This window comes from Thunnus maccoyii, chromosome 2 (genome assembly GCF_910596095.1).
Source record: "Thunnus maccoyii chromosome 2, fThuMac1.1, whole genome shotgun sequence".
Taxonomy (NCBI): domain Eukaryota; kingdom Metazoa; phylum Chordata; class Actinopteri; order Scombriformes; family Scombridae; genus Thunnus; species Thunnus maccoyii.
The window spans coordinates 8,810,542-8,834,480 of NC_056534.1; the positions used below are offsets into that span (position 1 = coordinate 8,810,542).

Consider the following 23,939-nt stretch of genomic DNA (forward strand, 5'->3'; position numbering starts at 1 on the left):
TTCTTTCTCTCTAAATTGTCCATTTTGACTTGGATCCTGTTGGAGAATCATGAGCGAATGGATCTCATTGAGTTTCTTTTTTAGACACTTTTGCTCCATTTGTCTCGTCCTCCTTTGTGTGCTACACCTTCACAGAGAGAGGGACAACCTCTTGTTGATCCCTTTCTTATGATCTTGAGAAAGTTTCCTCTTTATCTGCCCTCCTATTTTTCCCAGCCCTCCTCCATCCTTCTTCTTTCCCAGTGAAACACCCCGAACTGACCCCTTCCTCGTGTTACCCAGAGAGAATCTCCTCAGTGATATTGGTTCTTTCTTGTCTGCTGTCAGTGAGAGTTTCCTCTTCTTCTTTCTCCTCATGCTATCCAGGCTCAGTCTATCCAGTGACAGAATATTCTTCTTCTTGCGTTTATTAGGTAGCGCCCCCCTCAGTTGACTCCAGGTTTTGTTCAGAGGCGACTTCTTCTTCTTTTGCCAGAAAAAGGTGCTTTTTGAGGAGGAGCCACCCATAGCGAGTTGCCCTGCAGGAGGAAGGGAGGTGTTATTTAGCCAAGCACAGATTGTTCTGGAGGCTAGTTTGATCTGTCGCAACAGAGTTATGTACGGAAGCAAGGAGAGGCCAAATAAAAGAAAAATATTTTGTTGCAAAATAAGTCAGTAGAGGTTAAATTTCACAATTAGATTTTCAGCTGCTTATAAAATATAAATTATTATGGCTTTTCTCTGCTTCCACACAAAGGCCAAATACTTGATTCTGTTGTAAATTAATATGTAAACATTTCTATAAAATAAAAATAAAAAGATGTCACTCACACTGCTGCTAGAAAAGGTGTTCTCAGCTATTTAATCTGGAAAATATTTCCACACAAAACTACATTGTAATCATGCAAAACTAGGAAGTTGATGTACATACATTAGTAGATGCCAGTAGCTGGTCAGCATTGGGACTGAACATACTCTTGTTCATAATAAATATGATATTCCATATAAATAGAGGCAATAAAATGTGCTATACAAGAGATGATGAAAGAAAAAATTGGAGACTCTATAAATCATTTCAACACAAGTACTGCAGATGTAGTTTCAGTCATACTTCTTAATCCAGTATTAAACTCTCCAAAATCCACATGTGCTCTTGTTTATGCAAACACACAAAAACCTACACAAACATACATGTACATACACACCTTGCGTCTTCTCAGCAGTCAATCAGAGCAGAAGTTTTCATCGCTGGTTCGTGTTCTCCATGCTGAAGTTTAAACAGAGTCTAAAAATAAGTCTGTTCTGACCATCATGGAAAGTAAATGATGGAGCAGATCAAACAGCACCTTTGTTACACCTACTCTTATTCTGAGAGATTGATCATCTACAAGAGTCACTTATTCCTCGTTACCACTGTGATCTCGTCACATGCAATCAGCCAGTAAAACAGGAAAAGAACAAACTTGGAAAAACTGGTTTTGTTACATTCTTACTGGTGGAAGCTGCTTTCTGCTGTTTCAAACACACCAAAAGTGTTTGACCCTAAAATGTCCCTGCATATGATTATTTCATGTGTATGTATAATTTATTTCAAAGACTTCCCTTGTTGACTTGATATAAGCTGTTATTATGTGTGTTCAATGTTTTTAATGTAGCAAATTGAATAGCTTTTTTCATAAGCAGACATTTTGACTTGTCATTGTAGGAAAAGCACAGGTGTTATTATAACATTAACGACGGCTCCAGTTTATTCAGAAAGACCCTGAAACTGAAGCAGCTAAATGGAAGTTAAATAACATTCATTTTTATTATTTACACCTGTGCTTTTTCTTGCGGAGACATGTCAAAATGTCTTACATGAAAAGTGTCTGTCTTTAAAGTCTCATAGCTGGACATCGGACGTACTAGAAAAGTCTAAAAGTTGTTTGACACGTGCTGCAGTATCGTTTGTGAAAACCAAATGAGGGAATATTATATATAATAGCACAATCAGAGTCAGCTTTTGAATGGAAAGGCAAATTTTTGATTTTTTTGATTTTGGGCTTCTTTCACTTGTCTGAAAATCAGCCAAACTGTTGGTACTGGTACGTTGTTGAGTGCTGATAAAACACTGGATGTTTTACTGAACACTATCACAAGTCTCACAAAGTTAAAATAGATACATTCATACATATGGTCAATTAATAGCTTCTGCTTCACTAGTCTTGCATATTTTTTGGACTGTGCAAGGAAACCAAAGCAGAAATGATCTGTTTTCTACTGTTTTTGTGTGTTTTGTTTTGGGGTTTTATTTGTACTTTGACAGATTTGTCTGTACTGCAACTTCTTTCACAGCAACTGGGCGCGATATCAATGGCAGTATTGCACTGACAGTTCAGTTTAACAGACAATAAGAGCCTGACTGAGTATAGACCTCATTGAGCTAAAAGGTATAACTCATTCACTCTTCTCTTCATCTTCTGTTTAAGTGCTGTTGACTCAGAAAGGCACCGAAATCACTTTATCAACACATAAACCACCCTTAGACTGTACATATGCTCAGCTAAGTGTTACATCTCGTTTGCAGCTCAACAGATGTGAATGCTAGATATTATATTTCTTAATAATCCTACATAATCTTTAGAAAAGATAAAATGTTTCTCGGAACTCAGATAACTTCTCCCACAGTGAAGTTCTGTGTGAGGTCTGTTTTAAAGGAAACCATAAACTTCTGGGTAATGAAAAACACCATGCAGCTATAGAAGGTTTGCTATTTTGATGTGATAAGGTCAGACTAATAATAGTTTTCCTGTTTCAGTGGTTTTTGTGACCTACATACACAGAACATGCAGACACAAAGACTGTGACAACTGTGCTGATGTGTATAGATGTTATTTCTTCACTAAACTAAAACCCTTCACTTATAGCAAAACATCAATACAACCAATGGTTGAACATTATTTTAACACAGATTTGATATCTTATGGGCGAATATGAATATTAATTATGTCAGGGACACCTTCAAGATGTTTATCAGCACAGCAAGTAAAATACAAACTTTTATTTTGAAATGTAGTTAATCATTAGAGGTGGTGTAGGATATATTGTCTTAAAGCAATTCTGCTCTAAGGTCAGTTTTCATTTACACAAATTACAAGTTTGCCTCGAGGCGGCTTTACATCCTTTCCCTCGACCTCTTGACCCTGTTGACTGCTGTCAAACATATTTAAATTGCTTTACCGATCGATTTTATTACATTTCATTGTTTTAATGTTGATGTAAGTGTAATATTTACTTCAGACTACGATGAGTAGGCTTCAAGCAGCTGTATTATGTGGGGAAACTGAACAATAGATATACAATAACAAAAAAAGTCTACAGCTAATCTTGTAGATGTTGAGATATTTCACAGGATAAGTCCATCCATGCACCTGCTCTGAGAGAGAAATCCATATGTAGGTTCATGTTTGCTGAAGTCAGGCTTCATGACTATAAATTTACTGAATACCACCAGAGACACTATGGGGATTTGATCAATCCACTCCTGCTAGGAACACTTTGATTTGGGCTCTGTTATCTCTAAAATGTTTACAGTATGTAGAGATAATTTACTCTGCTGTGATTGTTTGTACATTCAGATCAGTTAGTTCACTTCTTCTTCACTATGCAATGCAAACAAAACCTTCCATTGTGTCCGCTGACCGGTTCACCAGGTCAGTCGATGAGGTTGGAGTGGATGCCTTGCTCAAGAGCACCTCCATGTGGAAGAAGGAGACACTGCTGCTGGTTTATTACCCAGTTAGAAACTCTAATATGCGATCACAGACAAGAAATAAACAAATGTAGAAACACCGACATTACTGCTGCTGCTTTAGCTTGTGTGGAAAATATGAAGGATATGAAAAGCATATTTTCTATGACATCCCCACTGGCCGACATGTGACGTGTACGGGGGCGTGGAGCCGAGCTGATGACATAAGTGAGGTATTTATCCATCATAATTGATTTTTGATTTTGTTAATAATAAAACTACATGTGTCCAAAGTCTTCTTTCTTGTTTAACTTTTTTTTGCTACCCTGTTATCATTCATTTGTGTCAGTCTGCATCACAAGATCCTCCTCCATCCTTCCTCCTCCTCCTCCTCCTTCTCCTCCATCATCCTTCCTCATCACATTTTCCCAGTGCTGCTGCTGCTGCTGCTGCTGGTGCTGCTGCTGCCTGCCTGCGTGTCCTCCGTGCGGCACAGCGCAGCCATGGTGGACTCTCCCAGCGCGATGAAGAAGACCTTCTCGGTGCCGGAGATTAAACCGCTGGACCAGTACGACTTCAACCGGGCAAAGATCTGCGCCAGCGTCCGGTGGCTGCTGTCGAAATCGTACGGCTCTGCAGGTTAGACCCGCGCTGCCGTTCACATCACCGAGGCGCCGCTTGGGTGGGGCGCTTAATAATTTATCCATCCCGCTATATATGGAGCTCAGAGTTAGATTGGCGTTTGTCGTTTTATTTGGTGTTGAAGCATCCTTCTGCTCAGCATCCATCCTCCAAATAAAAAATAAAAAAAACCGCTGCTCTGATGCTTGTTGACCTGCTTTCACCTCCGAGGCTGCGCAGCTTTAATCCCGCAGAGTGTATGTAGGTTATCATGTTGAACAGGATTTTCAGCCAATTACCGATATGAATATGAGGCTTGTCAGACGGAATCTCCTTATTACTGCGTGATGCTTGAAGGAACTGGAGGCTGTCATCGCTGCAGTGCAACAAAGCCTTTTGTCAGTGCCGGGTTACATCAGGCCTTATGGAGGGTTTTTTTTTACTAATTAACCAGGAGGAAATAAATTGGTGTATAGCCTATAATTTAATAAAAATGCAAAAAGATATCTATATATAGCTTATGTGTGGGCCGGCTGTAAATGGGTCAGGACCGCATAATATTTGTGTCAGTGTTACGCACGCACGTTGTATAGCGCGTGGCAGTATAGCCGGTGAAGGTGACACAGTAGCTTTTATCAGACAATGGGGTGTTTTTGGTGGTAAATGTTGCAGAAGCTTCAATTTCATGAAGCGCCTTAGAGATTATTTCTCAAAAACGTGGCATGTCAGAACTGCAAAAGCATCTTTCTACATGTAAATAGATTTTTTTTTTTTTGCATGTCCAGTGTTAAGTGTTGTGATACAGATGTGGACACGAGAGCAGAAACATCTGCACCAGTCTAACGTGATCTCGCTGAAGCTGATTTGATGTTAAAGATTTGTTGACACAGTGTCAGAGAGATGCTGGTTCAGCTCCGTTTTGGATGACATCATCTTGTAGTCCATGTTGTAGTTTACCCTGATTATTATGTTAATTACTGATTCATCTGTTATGTTGTTGATTGATTGTTGAATCTTTAAAATGTCACAAAATAATAAATGGCCCTTCATCACGTTTCCAGAGCAAAAGGTTAAGTCTTCAGTTTGCTTTGACAAACCAACACTCCACCTAAAGCTATATTGGATTAACATTATAAATCCAATATATCTTTGAGAATGTCTGCCTTTGTTTTTGCCTTTGATAAATGACAAACAACAGATCAATAATCAGAATGATTGTCGATACATTTTCTGTCGACTGACTGATCTTTTCAGCCTGATGTAGGTTCAGGCTCTGCTGACTAACACAATAATGTCAGACTGTAGACGATTACTGCAATAGTAAAGTCTCATATTTATTCTTTATGCAATAATCCATGCTTTTTTTGCTGCAGTAATAGCTTTAGACATGGATTTTCAGATTACATTTGTTGTCCGACCTACCAGTCAGTGTGACAGGAGGTGAGATGAGCTGAAACCCTCTCAGCGGGGAGGCCTCATTGTTGTCTGTCAACTGGAAAATGCCCACCGGGTGCCTCATAGACTTTTAATGGAAGCCCAGAATAAAATAGCACTAATAAAGGCACACATGGGGCTCACCACACGCTGCTGATTCAGCTGAAATTTATTCTACCAGACACAAAGGATGGTTGCTACACAAAATAGTTACAGTATGGAACACATGTCTTTCTTGTTTTCTTGTGGTTTTGTTGTGTTAGATTAAATCACTTTTAAACCCAGAGAGAATAAATGAAACCTTTGTCCCATTGAGATCAATGATGGTATGATTTTGCAAGTATAACACTCAGTAACTTGCCTTATATACCTTTATTTAAGAGCTGCAACTAAAGATTATTTTCATTATCGATTAATCTGGTGATTATTTTCTCAGTTGATCATTTTATCTAAAAAATATCAGAAAATAGTGAAAAAGGTCTCATCATAATGTCTTATAGCTCATGGTGGTGACTATAAATATCTTATTTTATCCGACCACAGTCTAAAATTAGAATATGTTCAGTTTATTATCATGTATCTGACACATAAAAGCTTCAAATCCTCACATTTAAGAAGCTGCAACCAGCGAATACGTAGCATTTTGTCTTTAAAAAAAAGACTAAAACAATTCTTCAATTATCAAAATAGTTGCCAATTAATTTTCTGTTGATCGACTAATCGTTGCAGCTGTACTTAATTTAATCACAAGATGACCTTACTGGGATTAAAAATGTCCTGGCCAAGATATCGTAGAAGCACACATATAACATATAACATAGACAGACTTCTAATGAATTATATTAAGTATGAAAAGAATAAACAAGGGTCACAAAACAATGTAAGACTAATAACGTATGAATATATGAATATATGTCGATTAAAATTCTTAAAAACAAACAAAAAATGGATGAATAAAACCTAAAACCGATAACACTGATTATCACAATATATCGTCCCTCTCTTGTAGAGCTGCAACAATTAGTTGATTAGTCAATTGGTCCATTGACAGAAAATTTATCACCAACTATTTTGATAATTGATTAATCGTTTTTAGTCACTTTTTAAGCAAAAATGCAAAGAAAATTGCTGGTTGCAGCTTCTCCAATGTGAAGATTTGATGCCTTTCAGTGTCATACAGTTATTCAGTTGCAGCCCAGCTCTCTGGAGATAAAATTTCATCAGATTGTGTAGTTTTTAGTCAATCTCTTACTTTAAAGGGTTGTTTCGCCCAAATTACAAAAAACACTTATTGCAGCTGTTAATAGAAAGTAATTCTAGTAACAAGGGACTGTTTCTGGAGAGATGTGTAGCTGTTGAATTTTTAAAATGTCATTTTTCAATGCTTTGAGCACCACAAATTCCAATTCATGTCCATTGTGGATTGGATGGATATCTCAAAATGTAGGCAAATAAAACCAAAACTATCTGCATGGCTAGATGCCACTAAGGCTAAAAGAGAAAATACATTTTTTTGTCATTTGGATGAACTGACCCTTTAAATTTCCAAGCTGCATCAAAAAACAGCTTCGTGTGTCAACGTTTGTTTGTATGTGTTAGGAAAAAAATATCAAACACCATCTTGTCATAACACTGTTGTGCAGTTTTAGTGCAGCAGCCCCGTTTCTGTTTCTTCCAGATTAGATTAGTATTATTCTAAATGGGTTAGCCGGGCCCTACTCTGCAGTCCAGTCTCATTGCTTCTGCTGTGATCGGGACAGAATGGCCGCTTGCCATTTCCACCGTTCCCATAGTGACGGCAGTCCTATTTCCTCTCCCGGTGCTGCAGAGTGTGAAAGGCGAGGGTTTAACCCCAAATACGGTGGATCACTCCAGTGTATGTCACACTGCAGTGGAGTGTGTGGTGACACAGATAGATTTTATAGTCACATTCATTGTAAACTGTGGAAATGGCAATCGGCCATTCTCTTCTCTTCTCTTCTCTTCTCTTCTCTTCTCTTCTCTTCTCTTCTCTTCTCTTCTCTTCTCTTCTCTTCTCTTCTCTTCTTCAGGATGGGAAGAAGGAGTTACAGTTACATAAGAAAGCCTTACAACAGTAGGTAACAGGGTCATAGTTAGATGTGTATGGACAGATAAGAGGTAAAGGAGTAAAGAAGAGTTAGTAAAATGGCGTAGAGGGAATGCGGATTGACTGTAGAGTAAATGGAAGAGATTTGGACTCTGATATTCCCTTTAGGAAGTCCACTCCAATCTTCAGGATTATCCCGACTCCTTGAGCAGCCTTCCAGAGGCTGCAGAGTCGGAATATGGGTCAGTCAGTGAAGTGTGTGTGTGTTTTTTTTGTGTGTCGTCTGTGTGTATGTGTCTATGAAATGACCCACTCATAGTGGTCTGAGCTTCTTGTACATCAGAGATTACTTGACATGCACACACACACACTCTCGTCTGGCTAAACTAGCTGAGCTGTTCATGCAGATGATGACATTATCCTCTCTTGCAGGCTCCCCGCAGACACTGTCACGAAGAGTCACCTAATTTCCATTGTGGTGAAACTTCCTCGGTTTTACTCATTATTTATGATTTACATAATTACATTACCAGCCCACGATTTACAGTGTAATGGTAATGAATCAGCTACCAACAAAATACTTCACATATGTAAATAAAGGTAGAGTGGAGGAAAACAAGCCCTTTGATGAACAAGGAACAACTGGGTATTTTGGAAGAATGGAGAAGTAAATTATACTTGTTAAGTCCACTATAAATACGTCGCTGTGCTCCATAAACGATTGATGAGTCCTAAACTATTTCAAAATTTGTACCCCTTTTCTTTGAGCTTCCTACATCATTTTAGAAATGTAACCCATCTACAGTATTTTATATAACCCCTCCAGTTTTGACCGATTTTCCCAAATCCCCTTTCATTCCCTCATGGTAGAGTGCTCTATGCATCTGTTGTCAGTTAAGGGTACATCAACTGAGTCCTCGGTCAGAAGGAATACACGGACACTCTCGAGATTAAAGGGGACATGTAGATACATTTACAGGTCTATATTTTTTGCTGCTGGAATATCTTTGTATGAGATACAGTTCAAAAAACTCCTTATGTATCTCATACTTGACCTTTATACAGCCTCTCAGTTCAGCCTCTGTCTGAATAAGGCCATTTTAGCTCCTGTCTCTTCAAGGCCCCCGTCCTGATAAGCTCACTCTGTTCTGGTTGGTTAGCCCCCAGCAGCTCTGGAGGCTATGTAAACAAACCATGCAACAAACTATAGTAGTAGGATTTCACTATTTTTTTCTCCTTCTTTACTCGAAATGTCAACTTCTTAAAGACATCCGACATGTTCGAGACGAAATTTGATCTGAAATCTGAGAGTGAACAACGCAAACAACACATGGAACAACCTTAGCAACAAAGGCTACGGAACAGACGGCCGTTTATGCACAATAAACCAACGTCAGCTTGTCAGAAAGGTAGAAAAAAACTTTGCAAATGAAGCGTTCAGAGCAGGTTGACGCCCTGGCTTTTGACTTTCAGGCAGCATTTCTACATACATTCACCTCAAGTTTTGGAACTTTGACCATGTTTAACATAGATATCTGACATCATAGTAGTATATAAATAACAGAAAGTCACAAAAAGCATAATATGTCCCCTTTAAGTTCAGTCTCCTTAATCACTACCACAGACGGTCAAAGACATGAGCGCTCCAATAAGTTGGTATATTTGGGTTTATGTGTGTGTTTGTGTGTTCACATGGATGCACACAGGAATAAATCTGCATTACCGTGTTGACAGACATGTAGTCTCAATAATTTGCTCACTGAGCTTGCTACTGCTGTCCTGACAGAAGGAGAGCAGCAAGGAGCTGAATAACAATATACAAGGTGAAGGAAGAGTGCATTCTGTAGTTTTAAAACTACACAGTCTGCTGCAAAGATGATTTAGTCAGGGAGTTAATCAAATTTAGGTTTGTTTCTGAGTACTCTACCTGTCGATATCCAATACGAAAATACTTAGAGTATAATTTAATATTCCATTCCTCTAAAATGCCCAGTTGTTATTCCCTTGTTCCCTTGGTCTTGTTTTTTCCACAGTACATACCATTAGATACCAAGAGGAAATGTAAGTATTTAATTGGTACGTAATTTTTACACCTAAATTACACTCTAGATTAGTAAATCATACTGTTTCCTCATCCAGAACAGATAATGCAGTGGAGCTGCAGTCTCTTGGTGGAGCCTGCTTGGCCTTTGTGACCTCTGCCACGTGGGACAGCGCAGTATCAAAGCATTCTCTGCATTTAATTTCCCCTCCTCCTCAGAGAACAATGCAGGGAAGCTGACTCAGTTTTCTTCATGCTTCTGCTTCTCCTCACATGCAGCTCAGAGAGTGTGGATGAATGAGCACCTCCGCTTGTAGCTAATGACTGAGTGGACTTCCGCCATCCACTGAAATATTAACTCTGAGCTTTTTTGAGTTCATTAGCACCGTCATGTCTCTCTCCTTCTATATTTTGAAAAGCTCACTGAGCCGTCCTCTCTCCGTCTGCAGAGAATGTTCCTGTGGAGTTGAGGGAGCCGCTTTACAAGGACCAGTATGAACAGGAGCACCTCAAGCCGGCCGTCTCCAAGCTGCTTCTCTCCCCGGAGATCTACTGCCGAGCTCAGGCCCTTCTGGCCCAGGCGCATGGGGTCTCTCAGCCAGCGTCGCAGGGGTCCCCGGCCGACAACTCAGCCCTGTTGCAGTTCCTCATTAAGAAAGGTTTCGCCCCAAAGATCCAGGATGTAGACGTCACAGAAGAGGACCTCAGCTGCGTCCCCATCAAGACGGTGCGTGTGTGTTGGCGTGATGTGTGAGTGTGTCAAGGTGTGTGTGGTCTAGTGGTGAAAGGAAGTACTCTGATCTTTTACTCGAGCAAATACCACATTCAAAAAATACTAGATGATAAGTAAAGGAATAAGAAAACAAGTATTTGCAGTAAAATTAACTACAGTATCAAAAAAATGTGATGAAAAAAAAAGTTTAGCGTCATTGTCAGGTGAAAATGTTGCGTCTACTTTCGGGGATTTTCATGCTTTTGTTGACGTAAAGTAAAGACGTAGTAAGGACAGAGGGAACAAAAGAACGACAGAGAAAAGGAGGACAGGAAGAAGAGAGGGAGAAAAGTAGGAAAGAAGGAGAGACATAAGGAAATAAAGAAATGTCTGAAATGTAGTGAAAAAAAATAGCGATACTCACCGTATCCTGCGAGAAAGTCATGTGCTTAAATCGTCCCTCTTGTCCCTGATTGGTGCAGAATGCCCACCTCGCCCTGATTGATGCACTGATGTCACTGGCTGCTAAAGAGACAGTGGGCAGGGTGAAGATGGCGGCGGAGGCGGAGCAGATGGGTGTCGGCGCTCCGTGGGAGAACGCTCTGCTCTTCTGGGTCAACAGGGTGAGATCACATTGCCACGGCAACAGCGCCGATGATGTCACTGTCAGTCGTTGCTTTGCTTTTCATTCACAAAATAGAGAAATTTAATTGAAGAACGGATTTAATGTTTTTAATCCCGACCTCATGAAAATGTTGTTTACAGTCATTTATAATCATGTGAAACATAACATCACTGAACGCTGTTGTGCTGAAAATCGGGGCCTTCAGGAAGCAGGATGAATCTCCCCTGACTTTCCCAGACATGTTTTTAATGGTTTCACCAAAAAACTGTCACAAAACAAGCTCTTCTGTCAGGTTCTACTGACTTCATTCTGAAAAGCTTTCTGTTTCTGGCATGCATGTAGAGAGAATTAATCATTAAAACCTGATAGAAAACACCACTGTGATCTATTTTTAACACTAACTATACAGACATATCTGACAGAGCTGTGAACTTCCTGTTTTTTATAAAGGGGAAACATGCTTCGTTTTTAGATGTCAATGCTAAATATGGTAAAAATTCCAAAACTTAGGTAACCATTTGCAGCGTCACCTCTACTTCCCCATCAAACTGTCAGATTATTCACACATGCCCACAAATAGCCGTCCGTTTCGTAATCTTTGATGCTACGGTTATTTCTGTGGGCTGTTGATGTTGTTCACTCACATATGTCATATCAGATTTCGGCCTGTTTCAGACAGAGGCTGAACTGAGGGGCTGCATGAAGAGCTAGTGTAAGATAAATAATGCGTTTTTGGAACTGCAAATCATTCAAAGATATTCCAGTAGAGCCCCAGAATCTAAATATAGAGTTGTAAATGTGCATGACATGTCCCCTTTAAAAAAGAAAGAATCATTATTTTTGCAGAAAACTATTGTCCCATTGCGCTGCACTAAAAAAAAAAACTTTCAACTCTTTCAAAGTAAAAACTGTTGGTGAAGTTATGCTATGAAAGATGAGAAACAATATTTTAAATAGGAAAAATTATAGATGAATGCTACTTGAATCTGACAGTAATTAAACACTATTATTTGTTCTTATATATTCTTAAAAATGTCATTAATTTTATTCCTTTTTTCAGCCCATTAGAACTTCTTTCTTATAATTTTTAATTTATACTCCTTTGTATATACTGTATGTTCTAATCACTATTATCTTGGTACTATTTTCATTTATTTCATTTAGTACTGCAACTAATGATTATTTTCATTAAAGATTAATCTGCAGATTATTTTCTCAATAATTGATTAATAGATTTGTCTATAAACTAATAATAATAATAATAATAATAATAATAATAATAATAATGAAAAATGCCTTTTCCAATTGTCTACAGCCTAAGGTTATGTCTTCAGGTGTCTTGTTTTGTCTGATCAATAGTCCAAAATACAAAGATATTCAGTTTACTATCATGTATGACACAGAAAAGCTTCAAATTATCACATTTGAGAAGCTGCAACCAGCAAATATTTGTGATTTATCCTTAAAAAACAAAAACTCTTTGCGGAGTGGTGCTGCATATTGTTTTACAAATTGTCATGTGTTTGATTGAGGTCTGTGTTTATAGGACAGGCTGTGGTGTGCGGTCAACACATCATATGTAGCCAAGTCAAAAATAGCCTTTTAATATTTTGTTCTTTAATGATGCGATGTGCCTTGAATTCATCTCTCACTCTCATGGACAACATTTAAATAAAGTTTGGGCTGATAAACAGTGAACTTGTCCTTTAACTATAGTTGTCTTGTCATTACAGCTGAATCAGAAGTTGAGAGAAAGCACAGAAGACGAAGAGCCTCCCAAGCCGCAGACATGTACAGACATGCAGCCTGCTCAGGACACGGTACGAATACACACTCAAACACACACACACACACACACACACACACACACACACACAGGCTTTGAAGTATGGCTACCTATCAACTGTCCCTCATGAAGCTGTGTTGCTAAAGCTAACATCGACCTTGCTCTGCTTCTCTGTTTTCTCCCCCCTGGTTCGTCTCTGTCATGCCTTGCTCTCTGGCAGTGTCAATCCACCCGTTGGTACTGGAAACTAGTCCCCGTAAGTGTACTCTTCTTCTGTCTATCTTTCTTTCTCTCTCTGAGTCTGTCCATCCGCAACGGCTGACATTATTGTGCCTGCTGGAAATGTCACACGTACCTCTTATCTGTCCCGTCATGAAAAGTGCCTTTAATATCTGCTGACCTTTTTCAAATGACAAATAAGATGCCACTAATATGTTTTGTTATTGATTATTATTATTAGCTGGTGATGTTTTGGACACTGAGGTGTTTCTGACTTAACATTCAATCATCAGTTTCATCTCAAACTGCCCAGATTATCAGAGCTGAGGGGGAGAAGGAGATGTTGGAGAGGAGGGAGGGAGGTGAAATTAATTCCTCGCTGATTATTAAATCAACACCCACCTTGTTTGTCCCCTTCCTCTCCTCCTCCTCCTCCTCCTCCTCCTCCCCTGCGGCTCCTCTCTCCCTGAGCAGTACCATGTGACTTTGTGGTGTGGCGGTTCCCATGATGACCGGCCCCCTTGTCATTTATGCTTGTTTCCCTCTCTCTGCCATCCCCCATCCAGCATGCTATCGCTTTTTGTTTGAAGGAGTCGGGGAATAAGCCGCCAGTGGTAACGTATAACACCTCGCTCTTCTCTCACCCTCATCCTCCACGTCTCCCGTAGCAACGCACCCGACTGACTGACCGACAGACCGACCAATCGCCACACCTGTCCCACGCTGTCGATGACTGACTGACTAACTGACCGACTGCAAACTAATCACCACTCCAACCCCGAGGTTGGATGGATCCGTTAAAACTCATTAGCTTTTAACACTATTAATGCATTTTTATTTACTTTATTTACTGCTTTTCTTTGAAGTGTTTGTTACAAAGCCATGTTATAGGAGGCATAATAAGAGTGGATGTTACTCTCCGATACTGATCTTTGTCCTCCTGCAACAGGGCCGCGTAACGTCATTCAGCATAAAGTTGATGCACTTAGACATTTAGCATTTTGTTTTGTTTTGGATTCTCCTGGGTGTATTTTATCTCTTGTGCACATTTAAAAAAAAAAAAGCAATACAGTATGAGCACTTTTGTTTTTGTTGAGTTCACTTTTTCTTCTCTGATTACGTACGTCTTACCTGATCAGAAGCAAAAGCTCACGGTGTTGTCAGTGCCTGTTTCTGCTGCATGGACATCAGAAGGCAAAAGTCCTCATCCTCACTTAAAATCACTGACATTTTTTCTACCCATGGTTTTCTGTGCATTATTTGTTTTTATTTTTTCAGTTGTTGTATTTTGCGATGCCCTTTTCGAGCTTTGGACTGCACCTTCTGGTCGGTGTATGTGTGTGTTTATGTCTGCAAATGTTCATTAACTGAGGCATTACTGGTCTTGTGCTTTGTTTCTGTGGGATTTCCTCTCTTTGCAATTTCCTTGGAGTTTGGCTGGCTTCACAGTTTGACTCGACTGTGTTATTTCTTTGCTCAGCAGTTTTTGTCAGAGGGAGGGACAAACTTGGCTGGTTTTATGTTTCTGTTGCCACTAACTCTTTCAATTCTTACTTATAACTTATACATAACCCCTTAAATCTATTCTCAAATCACTAATTTTTAAAAATCTCTTACGATCCCTCCTCTCTTTCCCTCGCCTGCCCGTTTACTGTTTCTGTTCTTTGCACAACTCTCCCTCTTTCCTCTCTCATTTTCCTCCTCCTCCCCTCTCTCTCTCTTCTCTAGATCCGCTATAGGAAGGACAAAGTGCAGTCTAAGCTGACTCCTACTTTCCCTCTGGTTTCCGCGGTCAAAGATCTGTCTAATGGCTGTGCTATAGCGGCTGTGTTGCACTACTACTGCCCCAGCTTGCTGCCTCTAGAGGGTACACACATGTATTCAGACATAAACACACAAGCATGCACGAACATATTGGATGATAAAATATTTATATTTAGCTGATGCATGCTTCCAGACACCAAACAACTTCATTCAGAGAGAAAACTTAACCTTTTACAACATTTGTACAATCATTTTGACTCTAAATGAGCCTTAACATGATATTTTGGAATATACAGTACATGCATTATATGTTCTATTTTGTTGCTGCAATTCAGTGATTTGTCATTTATCAATGCATTTCACAAGTATAAATAGCATTTGTTGTAATGTTTCTATTATTTCATAGCTACAGGCACACAAACATTACACATCTTATCTGCTTCTTCCAGATGTGTGTCTGAAGGACACCATGTCAGTGGCCGACAGTCTCTACAACCTGCAGCTGATCAAAGAGTTTTGTGAGAGCAGTTTACAGAGCTGCTGCCCCCTCCCTGTGGAGGACCTTCTCTATGCTCCACCGCTTCTGCATGTAAGCATTATGACCTTTTACGCAAGAAAGATTTTGTGTTGTCAGTCCACTGTTCATGCAGTGTCCTGGTGCTCTTTGGGATGATGTCATTATTTTCATCTATTCTGACACTGTGAGTTGTCGCTGTTCTTTATAATCTGTCCACATGTGAGTCACCTCCATGGTAACCTAATATGTTTTTGTTTTTTTCTCCTCAGCTGAACATCATGAGCTTCATAGCTGAGCTGCTGGAATGGTTTGAGGTTAAGAAGCCTGATTTTGTCAAGCCAATACAACCCATCGACCTCACAGGTCTGTGACTTACAGTTTGTTACTAAAAATATCCCTGTAATATTAGTGTGTTGGCTGTTTGAGTGTTTGATAAATAAATAATAAATTGATGATCAGCTTCTGTAACTGCAGTGCTTCTGTGTCTTTCAGATGTCTCTGGATTACTGTACTGCACGAGTCCTGTCAGTGGGAACAGCAACAGGTACCAGCATCCCAGTATTACAACCTGCACACACTTAAAATGTTGTCAAGGGGGGAAAACTCTGGCCTAAACCAGTATGAACCTGAACTACTGCAGCACTTAGACAGATGGAATCAAACATGATCTGATCTAAGTACAGAGAATAAAGAAACATTAGAAGTAGAAGTCAGACAGGTGATCCAGACTCAGAATCAAAGCTGTAACACACACTATGCTGTGCAACATTACATTTGCTTTGATGAAGATTTGTGAATGAACAGCATTTTACTGTATTGTCCTGTTTCAGTGGTTCTCCTTCCTTCATCTTCAAACAACCTTTCGTGCCAATCTCCTCCCCAGTGTCACCAGGTGAGAAATGGATATTTGAATGGATTTAACCAAAAATGGACTTTTATAGACTCATTTGTTTTATCTATCTGTCTTTCCAGAAAACAAAAGTTGGACAAAGAAACAAATCAGGTAGTTACACTTAAAGCTGTATGTGATTTCTAACGTAAATGTTGTGTTGCATTCATATTTTATCTTAATTTTTTTAATCCTCTTACTTTGGCTCGTGTGGTTTCTGCTTTTTCACGCTTATCTCACACAACCCATCCATTTCTCCATCCCTCCATCCTAATCCACCTCTCTGCAGTCGTCCTCTGTCAGCAGTGACTTTCAGCATCCCATTTGGGCTGGACAGTGATGTTGATATTGTCATGGGCAACCCAATAGATTCTGTCTTTCGCTCTGTCAGCACTGACAGCCTCACCACCGGCATCCCTGCAGTGAGTTCACCAGTGAAATCAGCAGGGATGACTCGTGTCCCATACAGCCCCCCAGAGGACCTCAGCCACCTGGTCAGTGCTTCTGCGCCATCGCAGCGGGCTTCCTGGGGCCCTTTCACACACACAGCGCCAATGGGGGAGCTGCCGACCATTGAGGAGGCGCTACAGGTGGTTCACACTCCTGGCAGCAAAGACCAAAAGAAGGGAAGGACACCAGAGAAAGGTGGAAGAGGGGCGTTGGGAGGAAGGCCAGAGCCCAGGTTGCGTCCAGAAGGAGCCCCCGCTGGTTTTTTCCTGCACTCCCCAGAGGAAGATAATCCTCAGCTCAGTAGTTCTGCTCCCTGCCGCTCTGGAGTCCTTTACCGACCCGTCGGAGGAGAAGTGGGTGATAATGAAAGGCAAGGAAGAGGAGAGAGGAGGGAAAGATCAGGACGGACCACTGATATGTCACGTGATGACGACTCTGTACTACGAGATGGCAGTGTTGACTCTTCTGAAGCATCGGATGATACACCTAGAAACGCCCCTGGTAATATTCGACCCAGCAACGGTAGCCAGGGTAACCACAGCACCAGCAACAGTCCAGGCATGACAAGCTTTGCTGAACGACGAAACAACAGAAGAAGACACCCCGCTGCTCCTGGGGAAGATTCAGCCTCGGCTCCGACCCCAACAACCCCAGGAACTCCACATACACCCTCCACCCCAGCAGGGGCAGCAGGCCAGCAGGACAGCCCGGGTCTCAGAGGCCCTGAGCCAGGCTCCGAGGCCTGGGAGTTGGGGGCTCGTCTGGAGGAAAAACGCAAAAGCATTGAAGCCCAAAAAAGACGTATTGAAGCCATCTTTGCCAAACATAGACAGAGGCTTGGAAAAAATGCTTTCCTTCAACTAAAAAGAGAGCAAGGAGAGGGAGGAGGGGAGGCAGCAGCTGAGGATAATCTCACGCTGGAGGAGCGCCTCACTCGCATGGAGGAGCAACTGAAACAGGAGGAGGAAAAAGAAAAGGAGAAAGAAAAAGATGGAGATAAGGAGAAAGAGAAGCCATCTGTTTCCAATCCTCCTCGGTTAGAGAAGCAGGTCACATTCTCTATTGACAGTAAGAAAGGGGCAGAGAAAGGAGCAGAAAAAGAGAAAGGAGGTGAGACTGTCATAGTGGAGTACAATGAAGTGGTGCAGAAACTGAGTGAAGCTCTGCAGTCACTACAGAAGGACATGCAGAAACTTACAGAACAGCAACAGCAGCTCATGAGCAACCAAAGACCCAGAAATACACCCAAAACTACTCCAAAAACAACACTTAGAAGTAACGCAAAAACACCACCCAGAACCCCTCCTCACACCCCAACAAAGACGCCACCTAGAACCCCGACCAAGACTCCTGCCAGGAGCACCAGTAAAGCTTGGATGATTTCTGCTGGTCCCAAATCTCCATCTGCCTCCTCTCCATCACGCCGTTCTCACATTCTCTCCTCGGCCACCTCCCCAAAAACTGTCATCTCTTCCTCCTGCCCAGCTCCTCGCACTAAGATCCACTCCTCCTCCACTCCCCGCAGCCCCAAAAATCACTCACGCACCCAACCTCATCCACGGCCTTCCGAACTCAAGTTCCCCCCTCTCAATCGTGTCTTGACACCAACCCAGAATGTGGACACCCTCCCCCACCTGCGGCGTGTGTCCCCCAGCAAGTGTCAAGTTCAGACCTCCTCGACCTTCCGCATCGGTGGGCCTCGAACTCCTCAGGGGTCTCCTCAGCCTACTCAGCAGCCACAGCCTGACGAGAACAACTCAGACACAGGTTCTAGTGAGACCCCCACCCAGTTCAACCTGGAGCTTGAGCAGGAGGACATAGATGTGGTAGGTGGGCTGGCAGGCCTGCCACAGCCCAGACAACTTCATCCTAGAGCCACTGGTGGCAGCAGCTCTGGTGCTCCTTCTGAGTGCTCATTTGAGAGCGAGACTTTGTCCCTTTCCGCTGCATACAGTGCAGGAGGTGAAGAAGGGAGAGGTGGAGATGCAGGGAAGCGGTGCAGCCTGATTGAGGTGTCACTGTCATCTCTTGGAGGGCCAGAGGGGGGCAGTGATGAACCAACAGATGAGGGGCAGGAGTTTTCCTCTGATTCTATGAGCGACCACACAGAATCTGCTGTGGAACCTGTTAGAGGACTCGCAGCTGAACCCATAGATCCCATGGAGCAGCTGGATCTGGCCTTACAAACTGTGAATTTGTCAGAACAACAAACTGAATCCAAAGAAGAAGAAGAGGCAAAACAGACTGAAACTTTGGAACCAAGTGAACAGCAACATGAGCTGGAGACCAGAGGAGGAATAGGATTCTTCTATCAGGTGAGTGTTTGCAAAAGAACATAGAGGAGGGTATGCAAGCACATGAATCCTGTCATGACAATTGATTGTGTGGATGTGTGATTTGTAGGAGGAAGTACGTAGTGAGGGGGAGATGGCCCAACGAAGAGCATTGCTTTTGGAAAGACAGCAGAAGAGAAATGAGGAGCTGAAGAAGAGGAGACAATGGCATGAGCAAGAAAGGGAAAACAGGTAAAACAACTGCCAACAACAGTTTTTAGCATCCTTGATCAATACTTTGTAATGATTGAATTTGTCATCTCAGAAATCCCCATGTCAAAGTAACCTAATGTCTTCTGTTCTCAGACCAGGATCCTCAGACAAGAGAGTAGCCTCTCCCTCCAATACACCTCCCGCTGGAACCCCTTCCCCCACACCTCCCGCTACTCCAGTTCGTCGTGGAGATTTCACACGAGGGGAATATGCACGGCGGCAGCAGCTCAGGATCATGGATGACCTGGACAAAGTGCTGCGGCAGAAATCAACCAATCATGGACGATCTTCCGTTAAGAAAACCCATTCCCGGCCTCGCAGCATGACCAGAGAGGAATCACAGCTGTCTCGGAGCCCAGCCAAGCAAACAGCAGGTAAAGAGGTCAACTAATTAAATATGTCAAGTAGATGTTGGTAGATGCTTTCATTAACTAAGCTGCTTATATGTCTTTATGCTGTATGTCTACAGCTTCTAAGCTGACCAAAGTCTACTCTCACTCCTCCCTCAACCTGGCAGCTACAGATGAGCCAGGAAACAGTGGTGGTGACCCCATTAAGAAAACCCACAGGTATACTGCTGTAAAGCCTCTCGTCCTCTCTCTGGTTAATCATTTCTGTGCCTCTTTACTTTTATTTGTACAGTTTTTGGCAACAGTTGTAGCTGGGCTGTAAAGATAGCAATACTTCTTGAGCAGTTGTCCTTTTTGTCTTTCAAATTGTTTAGTCCACAGTGAAATATTTTACTAACTATTGGATTGAATGCTATGAAATTTGATAAAAATATTCATGGTCCCCAAACTGTGAAAGATGATTTTGGTGATACCCTAACTTCTTGACAGAACCACCAAGTCGAAATTTCCACTTGTCCAACACTTAATCAAGTAAGTGTCAGGATACGCTAAAATTAATTGCTTACATAACATGCTAATATGCTAAATGTTATCATAGTACACTCACAAGCTAATCATTAGTCGGATGCTAATGCATATTGTAGTTACTGTGATTACAAGTTTCTGACTTGTAAATAGCGTTCATGTCAACCTCCAAGTTGTAATTAAGACTAGGAAACTTTGAGTTTTCTGAAAGCTCTGATATGTCTGACTTGGCACTTCATAATACACAAGCTCCTGAAAACCAAGCAAACATGGACGCCACAGGTCAGCCAAAGTCTGTTGTTCATGTTAAACCCAAATTTAACTGATATAATGTAATTTTGTCAATGCACAGTATATTAAACTTTCATACAACCAACTCACTTAACCTACTGGAGTTGTTACGAATGCTCGCAAGTCTTTAACATGGGAATCTTTCCAGTCCTTCCCATCCAGCTGACATAGTGTGAACGCAGCAGAATGGGTATTATGCTAACATGCTAAACATTACTAAATGTTAGACCATAGTTCAGCATTTTGGAAAATATGCTTATTTGCTTGATCACCAAGAAATTGTTATACCCTGTAACTCCCGCTACAACACCAAATTTTCATTTTTACAGTACTGTTTGTGTAGAGATTAAACAAACGAGACACATTGTGGTAATTACTGAGTTTTAGAGGTGCTGGTAGGTGTATTTTGGAACTTTGGAGAGAGGCAGGCTAGCTGTTTCCCCCTGCTTCCAGTGTTCATGCTATGATGTTAGCATATTAACATTTAGTAATAGTATTCATGTCAACATGTTCACATGTTAGAATAACAAGCTATAATACTCCATTCTTCCAAGTATAACACAAACAAAGGGCTTTGAGATATGAAGAGAAGGCTCATTGGTTCATTGTTTGATTTCTGCCTGACAGCCGTCCTGATTCACCCTCTGGATGTGTGACACCGAGCAGGCTGGCAAATCAGAATGGAGAAAAGGACTGGGAGACTGGTTCCAATGGAACCTCACCTGCCCCAGAATACACAGGTACAGTACAACACAGTGTAGTATCTGTCATTTAATGAGTTCTCATATACATTGCCAAAATTCTTACAATTGTAGACATGGGTTTGCGTAAACAAGCATCCCTGTTTTTGCCTGTACAGGTCTAAAGCTCTTCAAAGAACCAAGCTTCAAGTCCAACAAATTCATCATTCACAACGCTCTCTCTCGCTGCTGCCTGGCTGGAAAGGTCAACGAGACACAAAAGAACAAGATAGTTGAGGTATGGCATTAAATTTCTGCATAATCTTTGTGTATTTTAGTATGAGCCACTTTGCTACCACACTTGCAAAATGCATGACATTAATAATTTAGGTCTTGGCATGAATTCTGCTACCTGTGCATTTTTAGGCACCAAACTAGGTTACTTGCATGTTTGAAGATCATAAAAGCAGATGAAAACTAAAACACAGGTTGTTCTTTCTTCAACCGCAGGAGATGGAGAAAAGTCCTGCCAACCACTTCCTCATCCTCTTCCGTGATTCCAGCTGCCAGTTTCGGGGCGTTTACACCATGAACCCAGAGTCCCAGGAGCTTGTACGTTTGGTTGGCATGGGCCCAAGGACAATTAGCTCCACCCAGGTGGAGTCCATCTACAAATACAGTTCAGACAGGAAGCAATTTAGTGCCATCCCCTCTAAAACCGTGGGCATGAGTGTGGACGCCTTCACCATCCCCAGCCACCTTTGGCACGGGGGAGGAGGAGCAGGAGGAGGAGGAAGCAGGAGGGCAAGCATTACTAAGAAGGCTGTCATTTCCAAGTGAGGGACACATCATTAAAGAATCACTCTGTAATTATCAAAAAAAACTAGTAAATCATAAAAAAACTGTTGCATACATACACAGCGTACCTCTCTTGCCCGTGGATTTTTAGTAGAAATACATGATATTAACATTTACTTGTACTCCCCTTAATGTGCATGAAAATGTTAACAGCACAACTTGCTTTTCCTCAAGAAACAACACTCAAATCCTGTGTACAGAGGAAGGTTTGCACAATGAAAAGTTACTTTTAAAAAGTCTCATTACTTATACTTTCATTGTTTGAAGTAAAAATTCGAAAAATTACTTTTTTTTTCTGTCAGAAGAAAAGGAAACATTAATAAGTTGTTTATTGAAAAACACTGACTTTCATAAGACATATGATTACTGTCTGTTCCCTCTCTGGTTCTGTAGACTGAAGTCCTCGAGTAGAGTACCAGTTTTATACATTAAGCCAAACAGAGAAAATGCCTTCTTGTGTCAGAGTGACTGGCGGGACTTTTATTTTATACAACGTTCAACTTTAATTCTACCAACGACTGTCAGTAGGTGGATTAAAAACACTTTTTTTTTTGCTAAATGAAAGATAGCCATAACGATATGATGCAGAAGTGAACTATAGGACCGTGTCAAAGATCTGTAAATGTGTCAGTGGTTTTCAGAGATGATTACCACAGCATGAATGGTCATGTACTGTATGTGGTATAAGCTTATTTCAAAAATAATATCACAGTGAAAACTTGTGGTTTGATGGAACTATGTTGATAATGGGTATACGTATGAGCATCAGATGCCAATTAAAATAACTTTTGTACACTGAACTAATAGCATATTGAGGATGACCTGTGTCATGCCAAGCTACATTTACAAGTACCTTGATTGTCGCGCTCTAGGTGGAGTGCACACAGTTAAATTGGTGTGTTTCAGACCAGCATTCATGTATGAAATAACAGACTGGATTAAACTCCGCTGATCAAGCTGTCTCTCTGTTTCAGTCTTGTCTTTTTTCTCACTCTTACTGTATTGTTCAGTTCTTCCTGGTTTCCGCTCACATGGCCTGTTGTTTCTCTCACACTAATTAATCAGATCTTGAGAGTAGTTTATGATTTAGTAATGAGCAGAGCTGGCATGAGGAATGAGCAGGGCCCCGATGGCTGCTTCAGCTACAAGGGGGCCCTTAAATAATTGAAAATGTGAACTGTTTCGGTTCCTCTGTTCAGTCTTTTGGAAGCTGAGACAGATGGGAGGGCATTTAAAAGGTTTTGGGGACAACTATAATGGTTAAGACCCACTCGAGGTGAACAAATCGCACAGCATCGCCTCCAACACTTTTTGCTCATCGCTGTGGGTGTATCAACGCTTGTAAGCTAGTGAATAGTTTGCTCTTTTGCAAACAGTTTAAAAAAGCTCCATTTAACAAGTTATTAGCTTAGCTAAGTCTGTAGTGCCGGAGCGTACAGTGCATTAGAGTCAAGTTATTTAAGTGATAGTCTCTAAGTACAGTATAGCTAACTAGTTAAAGGGGAAATCTGATAAAAGGATCCAAAATGTTTGAGCCAGCCCTGGATGTGTGTCTAGAGAAGGGTTTACAACAGCTGAAAAAAAACTTGTCACTCTTCTCTGATGGACAAACTATAAAATGAAAACACTGTTTTAAAACATAGGGGAGAACGGGGTAAATAGAGTCAGTGGGTAAAATGAGCCACCCCCTTTATCTAGGTAACCATAAACAAAAGTAATCATGTGATCACAGAGTGGTCAGCAAAACAGAGCAAAAAAAAAAGTGAATTCATCATGTTACTAAATTCATCAGTCTTGTATCTTAATTAAAAAAGATAGTTTTTGGACATTATTACATGTTAATTTAAGTCAATG

General features: G+C 41.1%; 1 protein-coding gene across 4 annotated transcripts; it reads left to right on the top strand.

Moving 5' to 3' along the window:
• Positions 1-3,237: 3,237 nt before the first annotated feature.
• Positions 3,238-23,047, top strand: LOC121881931 (calmodulin-regulated spectrin-associated protein 3-like). 4 transcript variants are annotated; one of them, XM_042389794.1, is made up of 20 exons: positions 3,238-3,942; positions 4,142-4,348; positions 10,323-10,600; positions 11,068-11,208; positions 12,944-13,030; positions 13,217-13,252; positions 13,782-13,829; positions 14,944-15,082; positions 15,429-15,568; positions 15,766-15,859; positions 15,989-16,040; positions 16,327-16,388; positions 16,469-16,499; positions 16,675-19,150; positions 19,239-19,360; positions 19,475-19,755; positions 19,851-19,950; positions 21,175-21,287; positions 21,407-21,525; positions 21,738-23,047. In XM_042389794.1, the coding sequence occupies exons 2-20, from the start codon at positions 4,213-4,215 to the stop codon at positions 22,065-22,067; spliced, it is 4,785 nt and encodes a 1,594-aa protein (XP_042245728.1). In that variant the 5' UTR covers positions 3,238-3,942; positions 4,142-4,212; the 3' UTR covers positions 22,068-23,047. The 4 variants fall into 4 exon arrangements, with proteins under 4 accessions (XP_042245728.1, XP_042245719.1, XP_042245736.1 ...); XM_042389785.1 differs by lacking the exon at positions 3,238-3,942 and having other exon boundaries at positions 4,116-4,348; XM_042389802.1 differs by lacking the exons at positions 3,238-3,942; positions 13,782-13,829 and having other exon boundaries at positions 4,116-4,348.
• Positions 23,048-23,939: the final 892 nt, after the last annotated feature.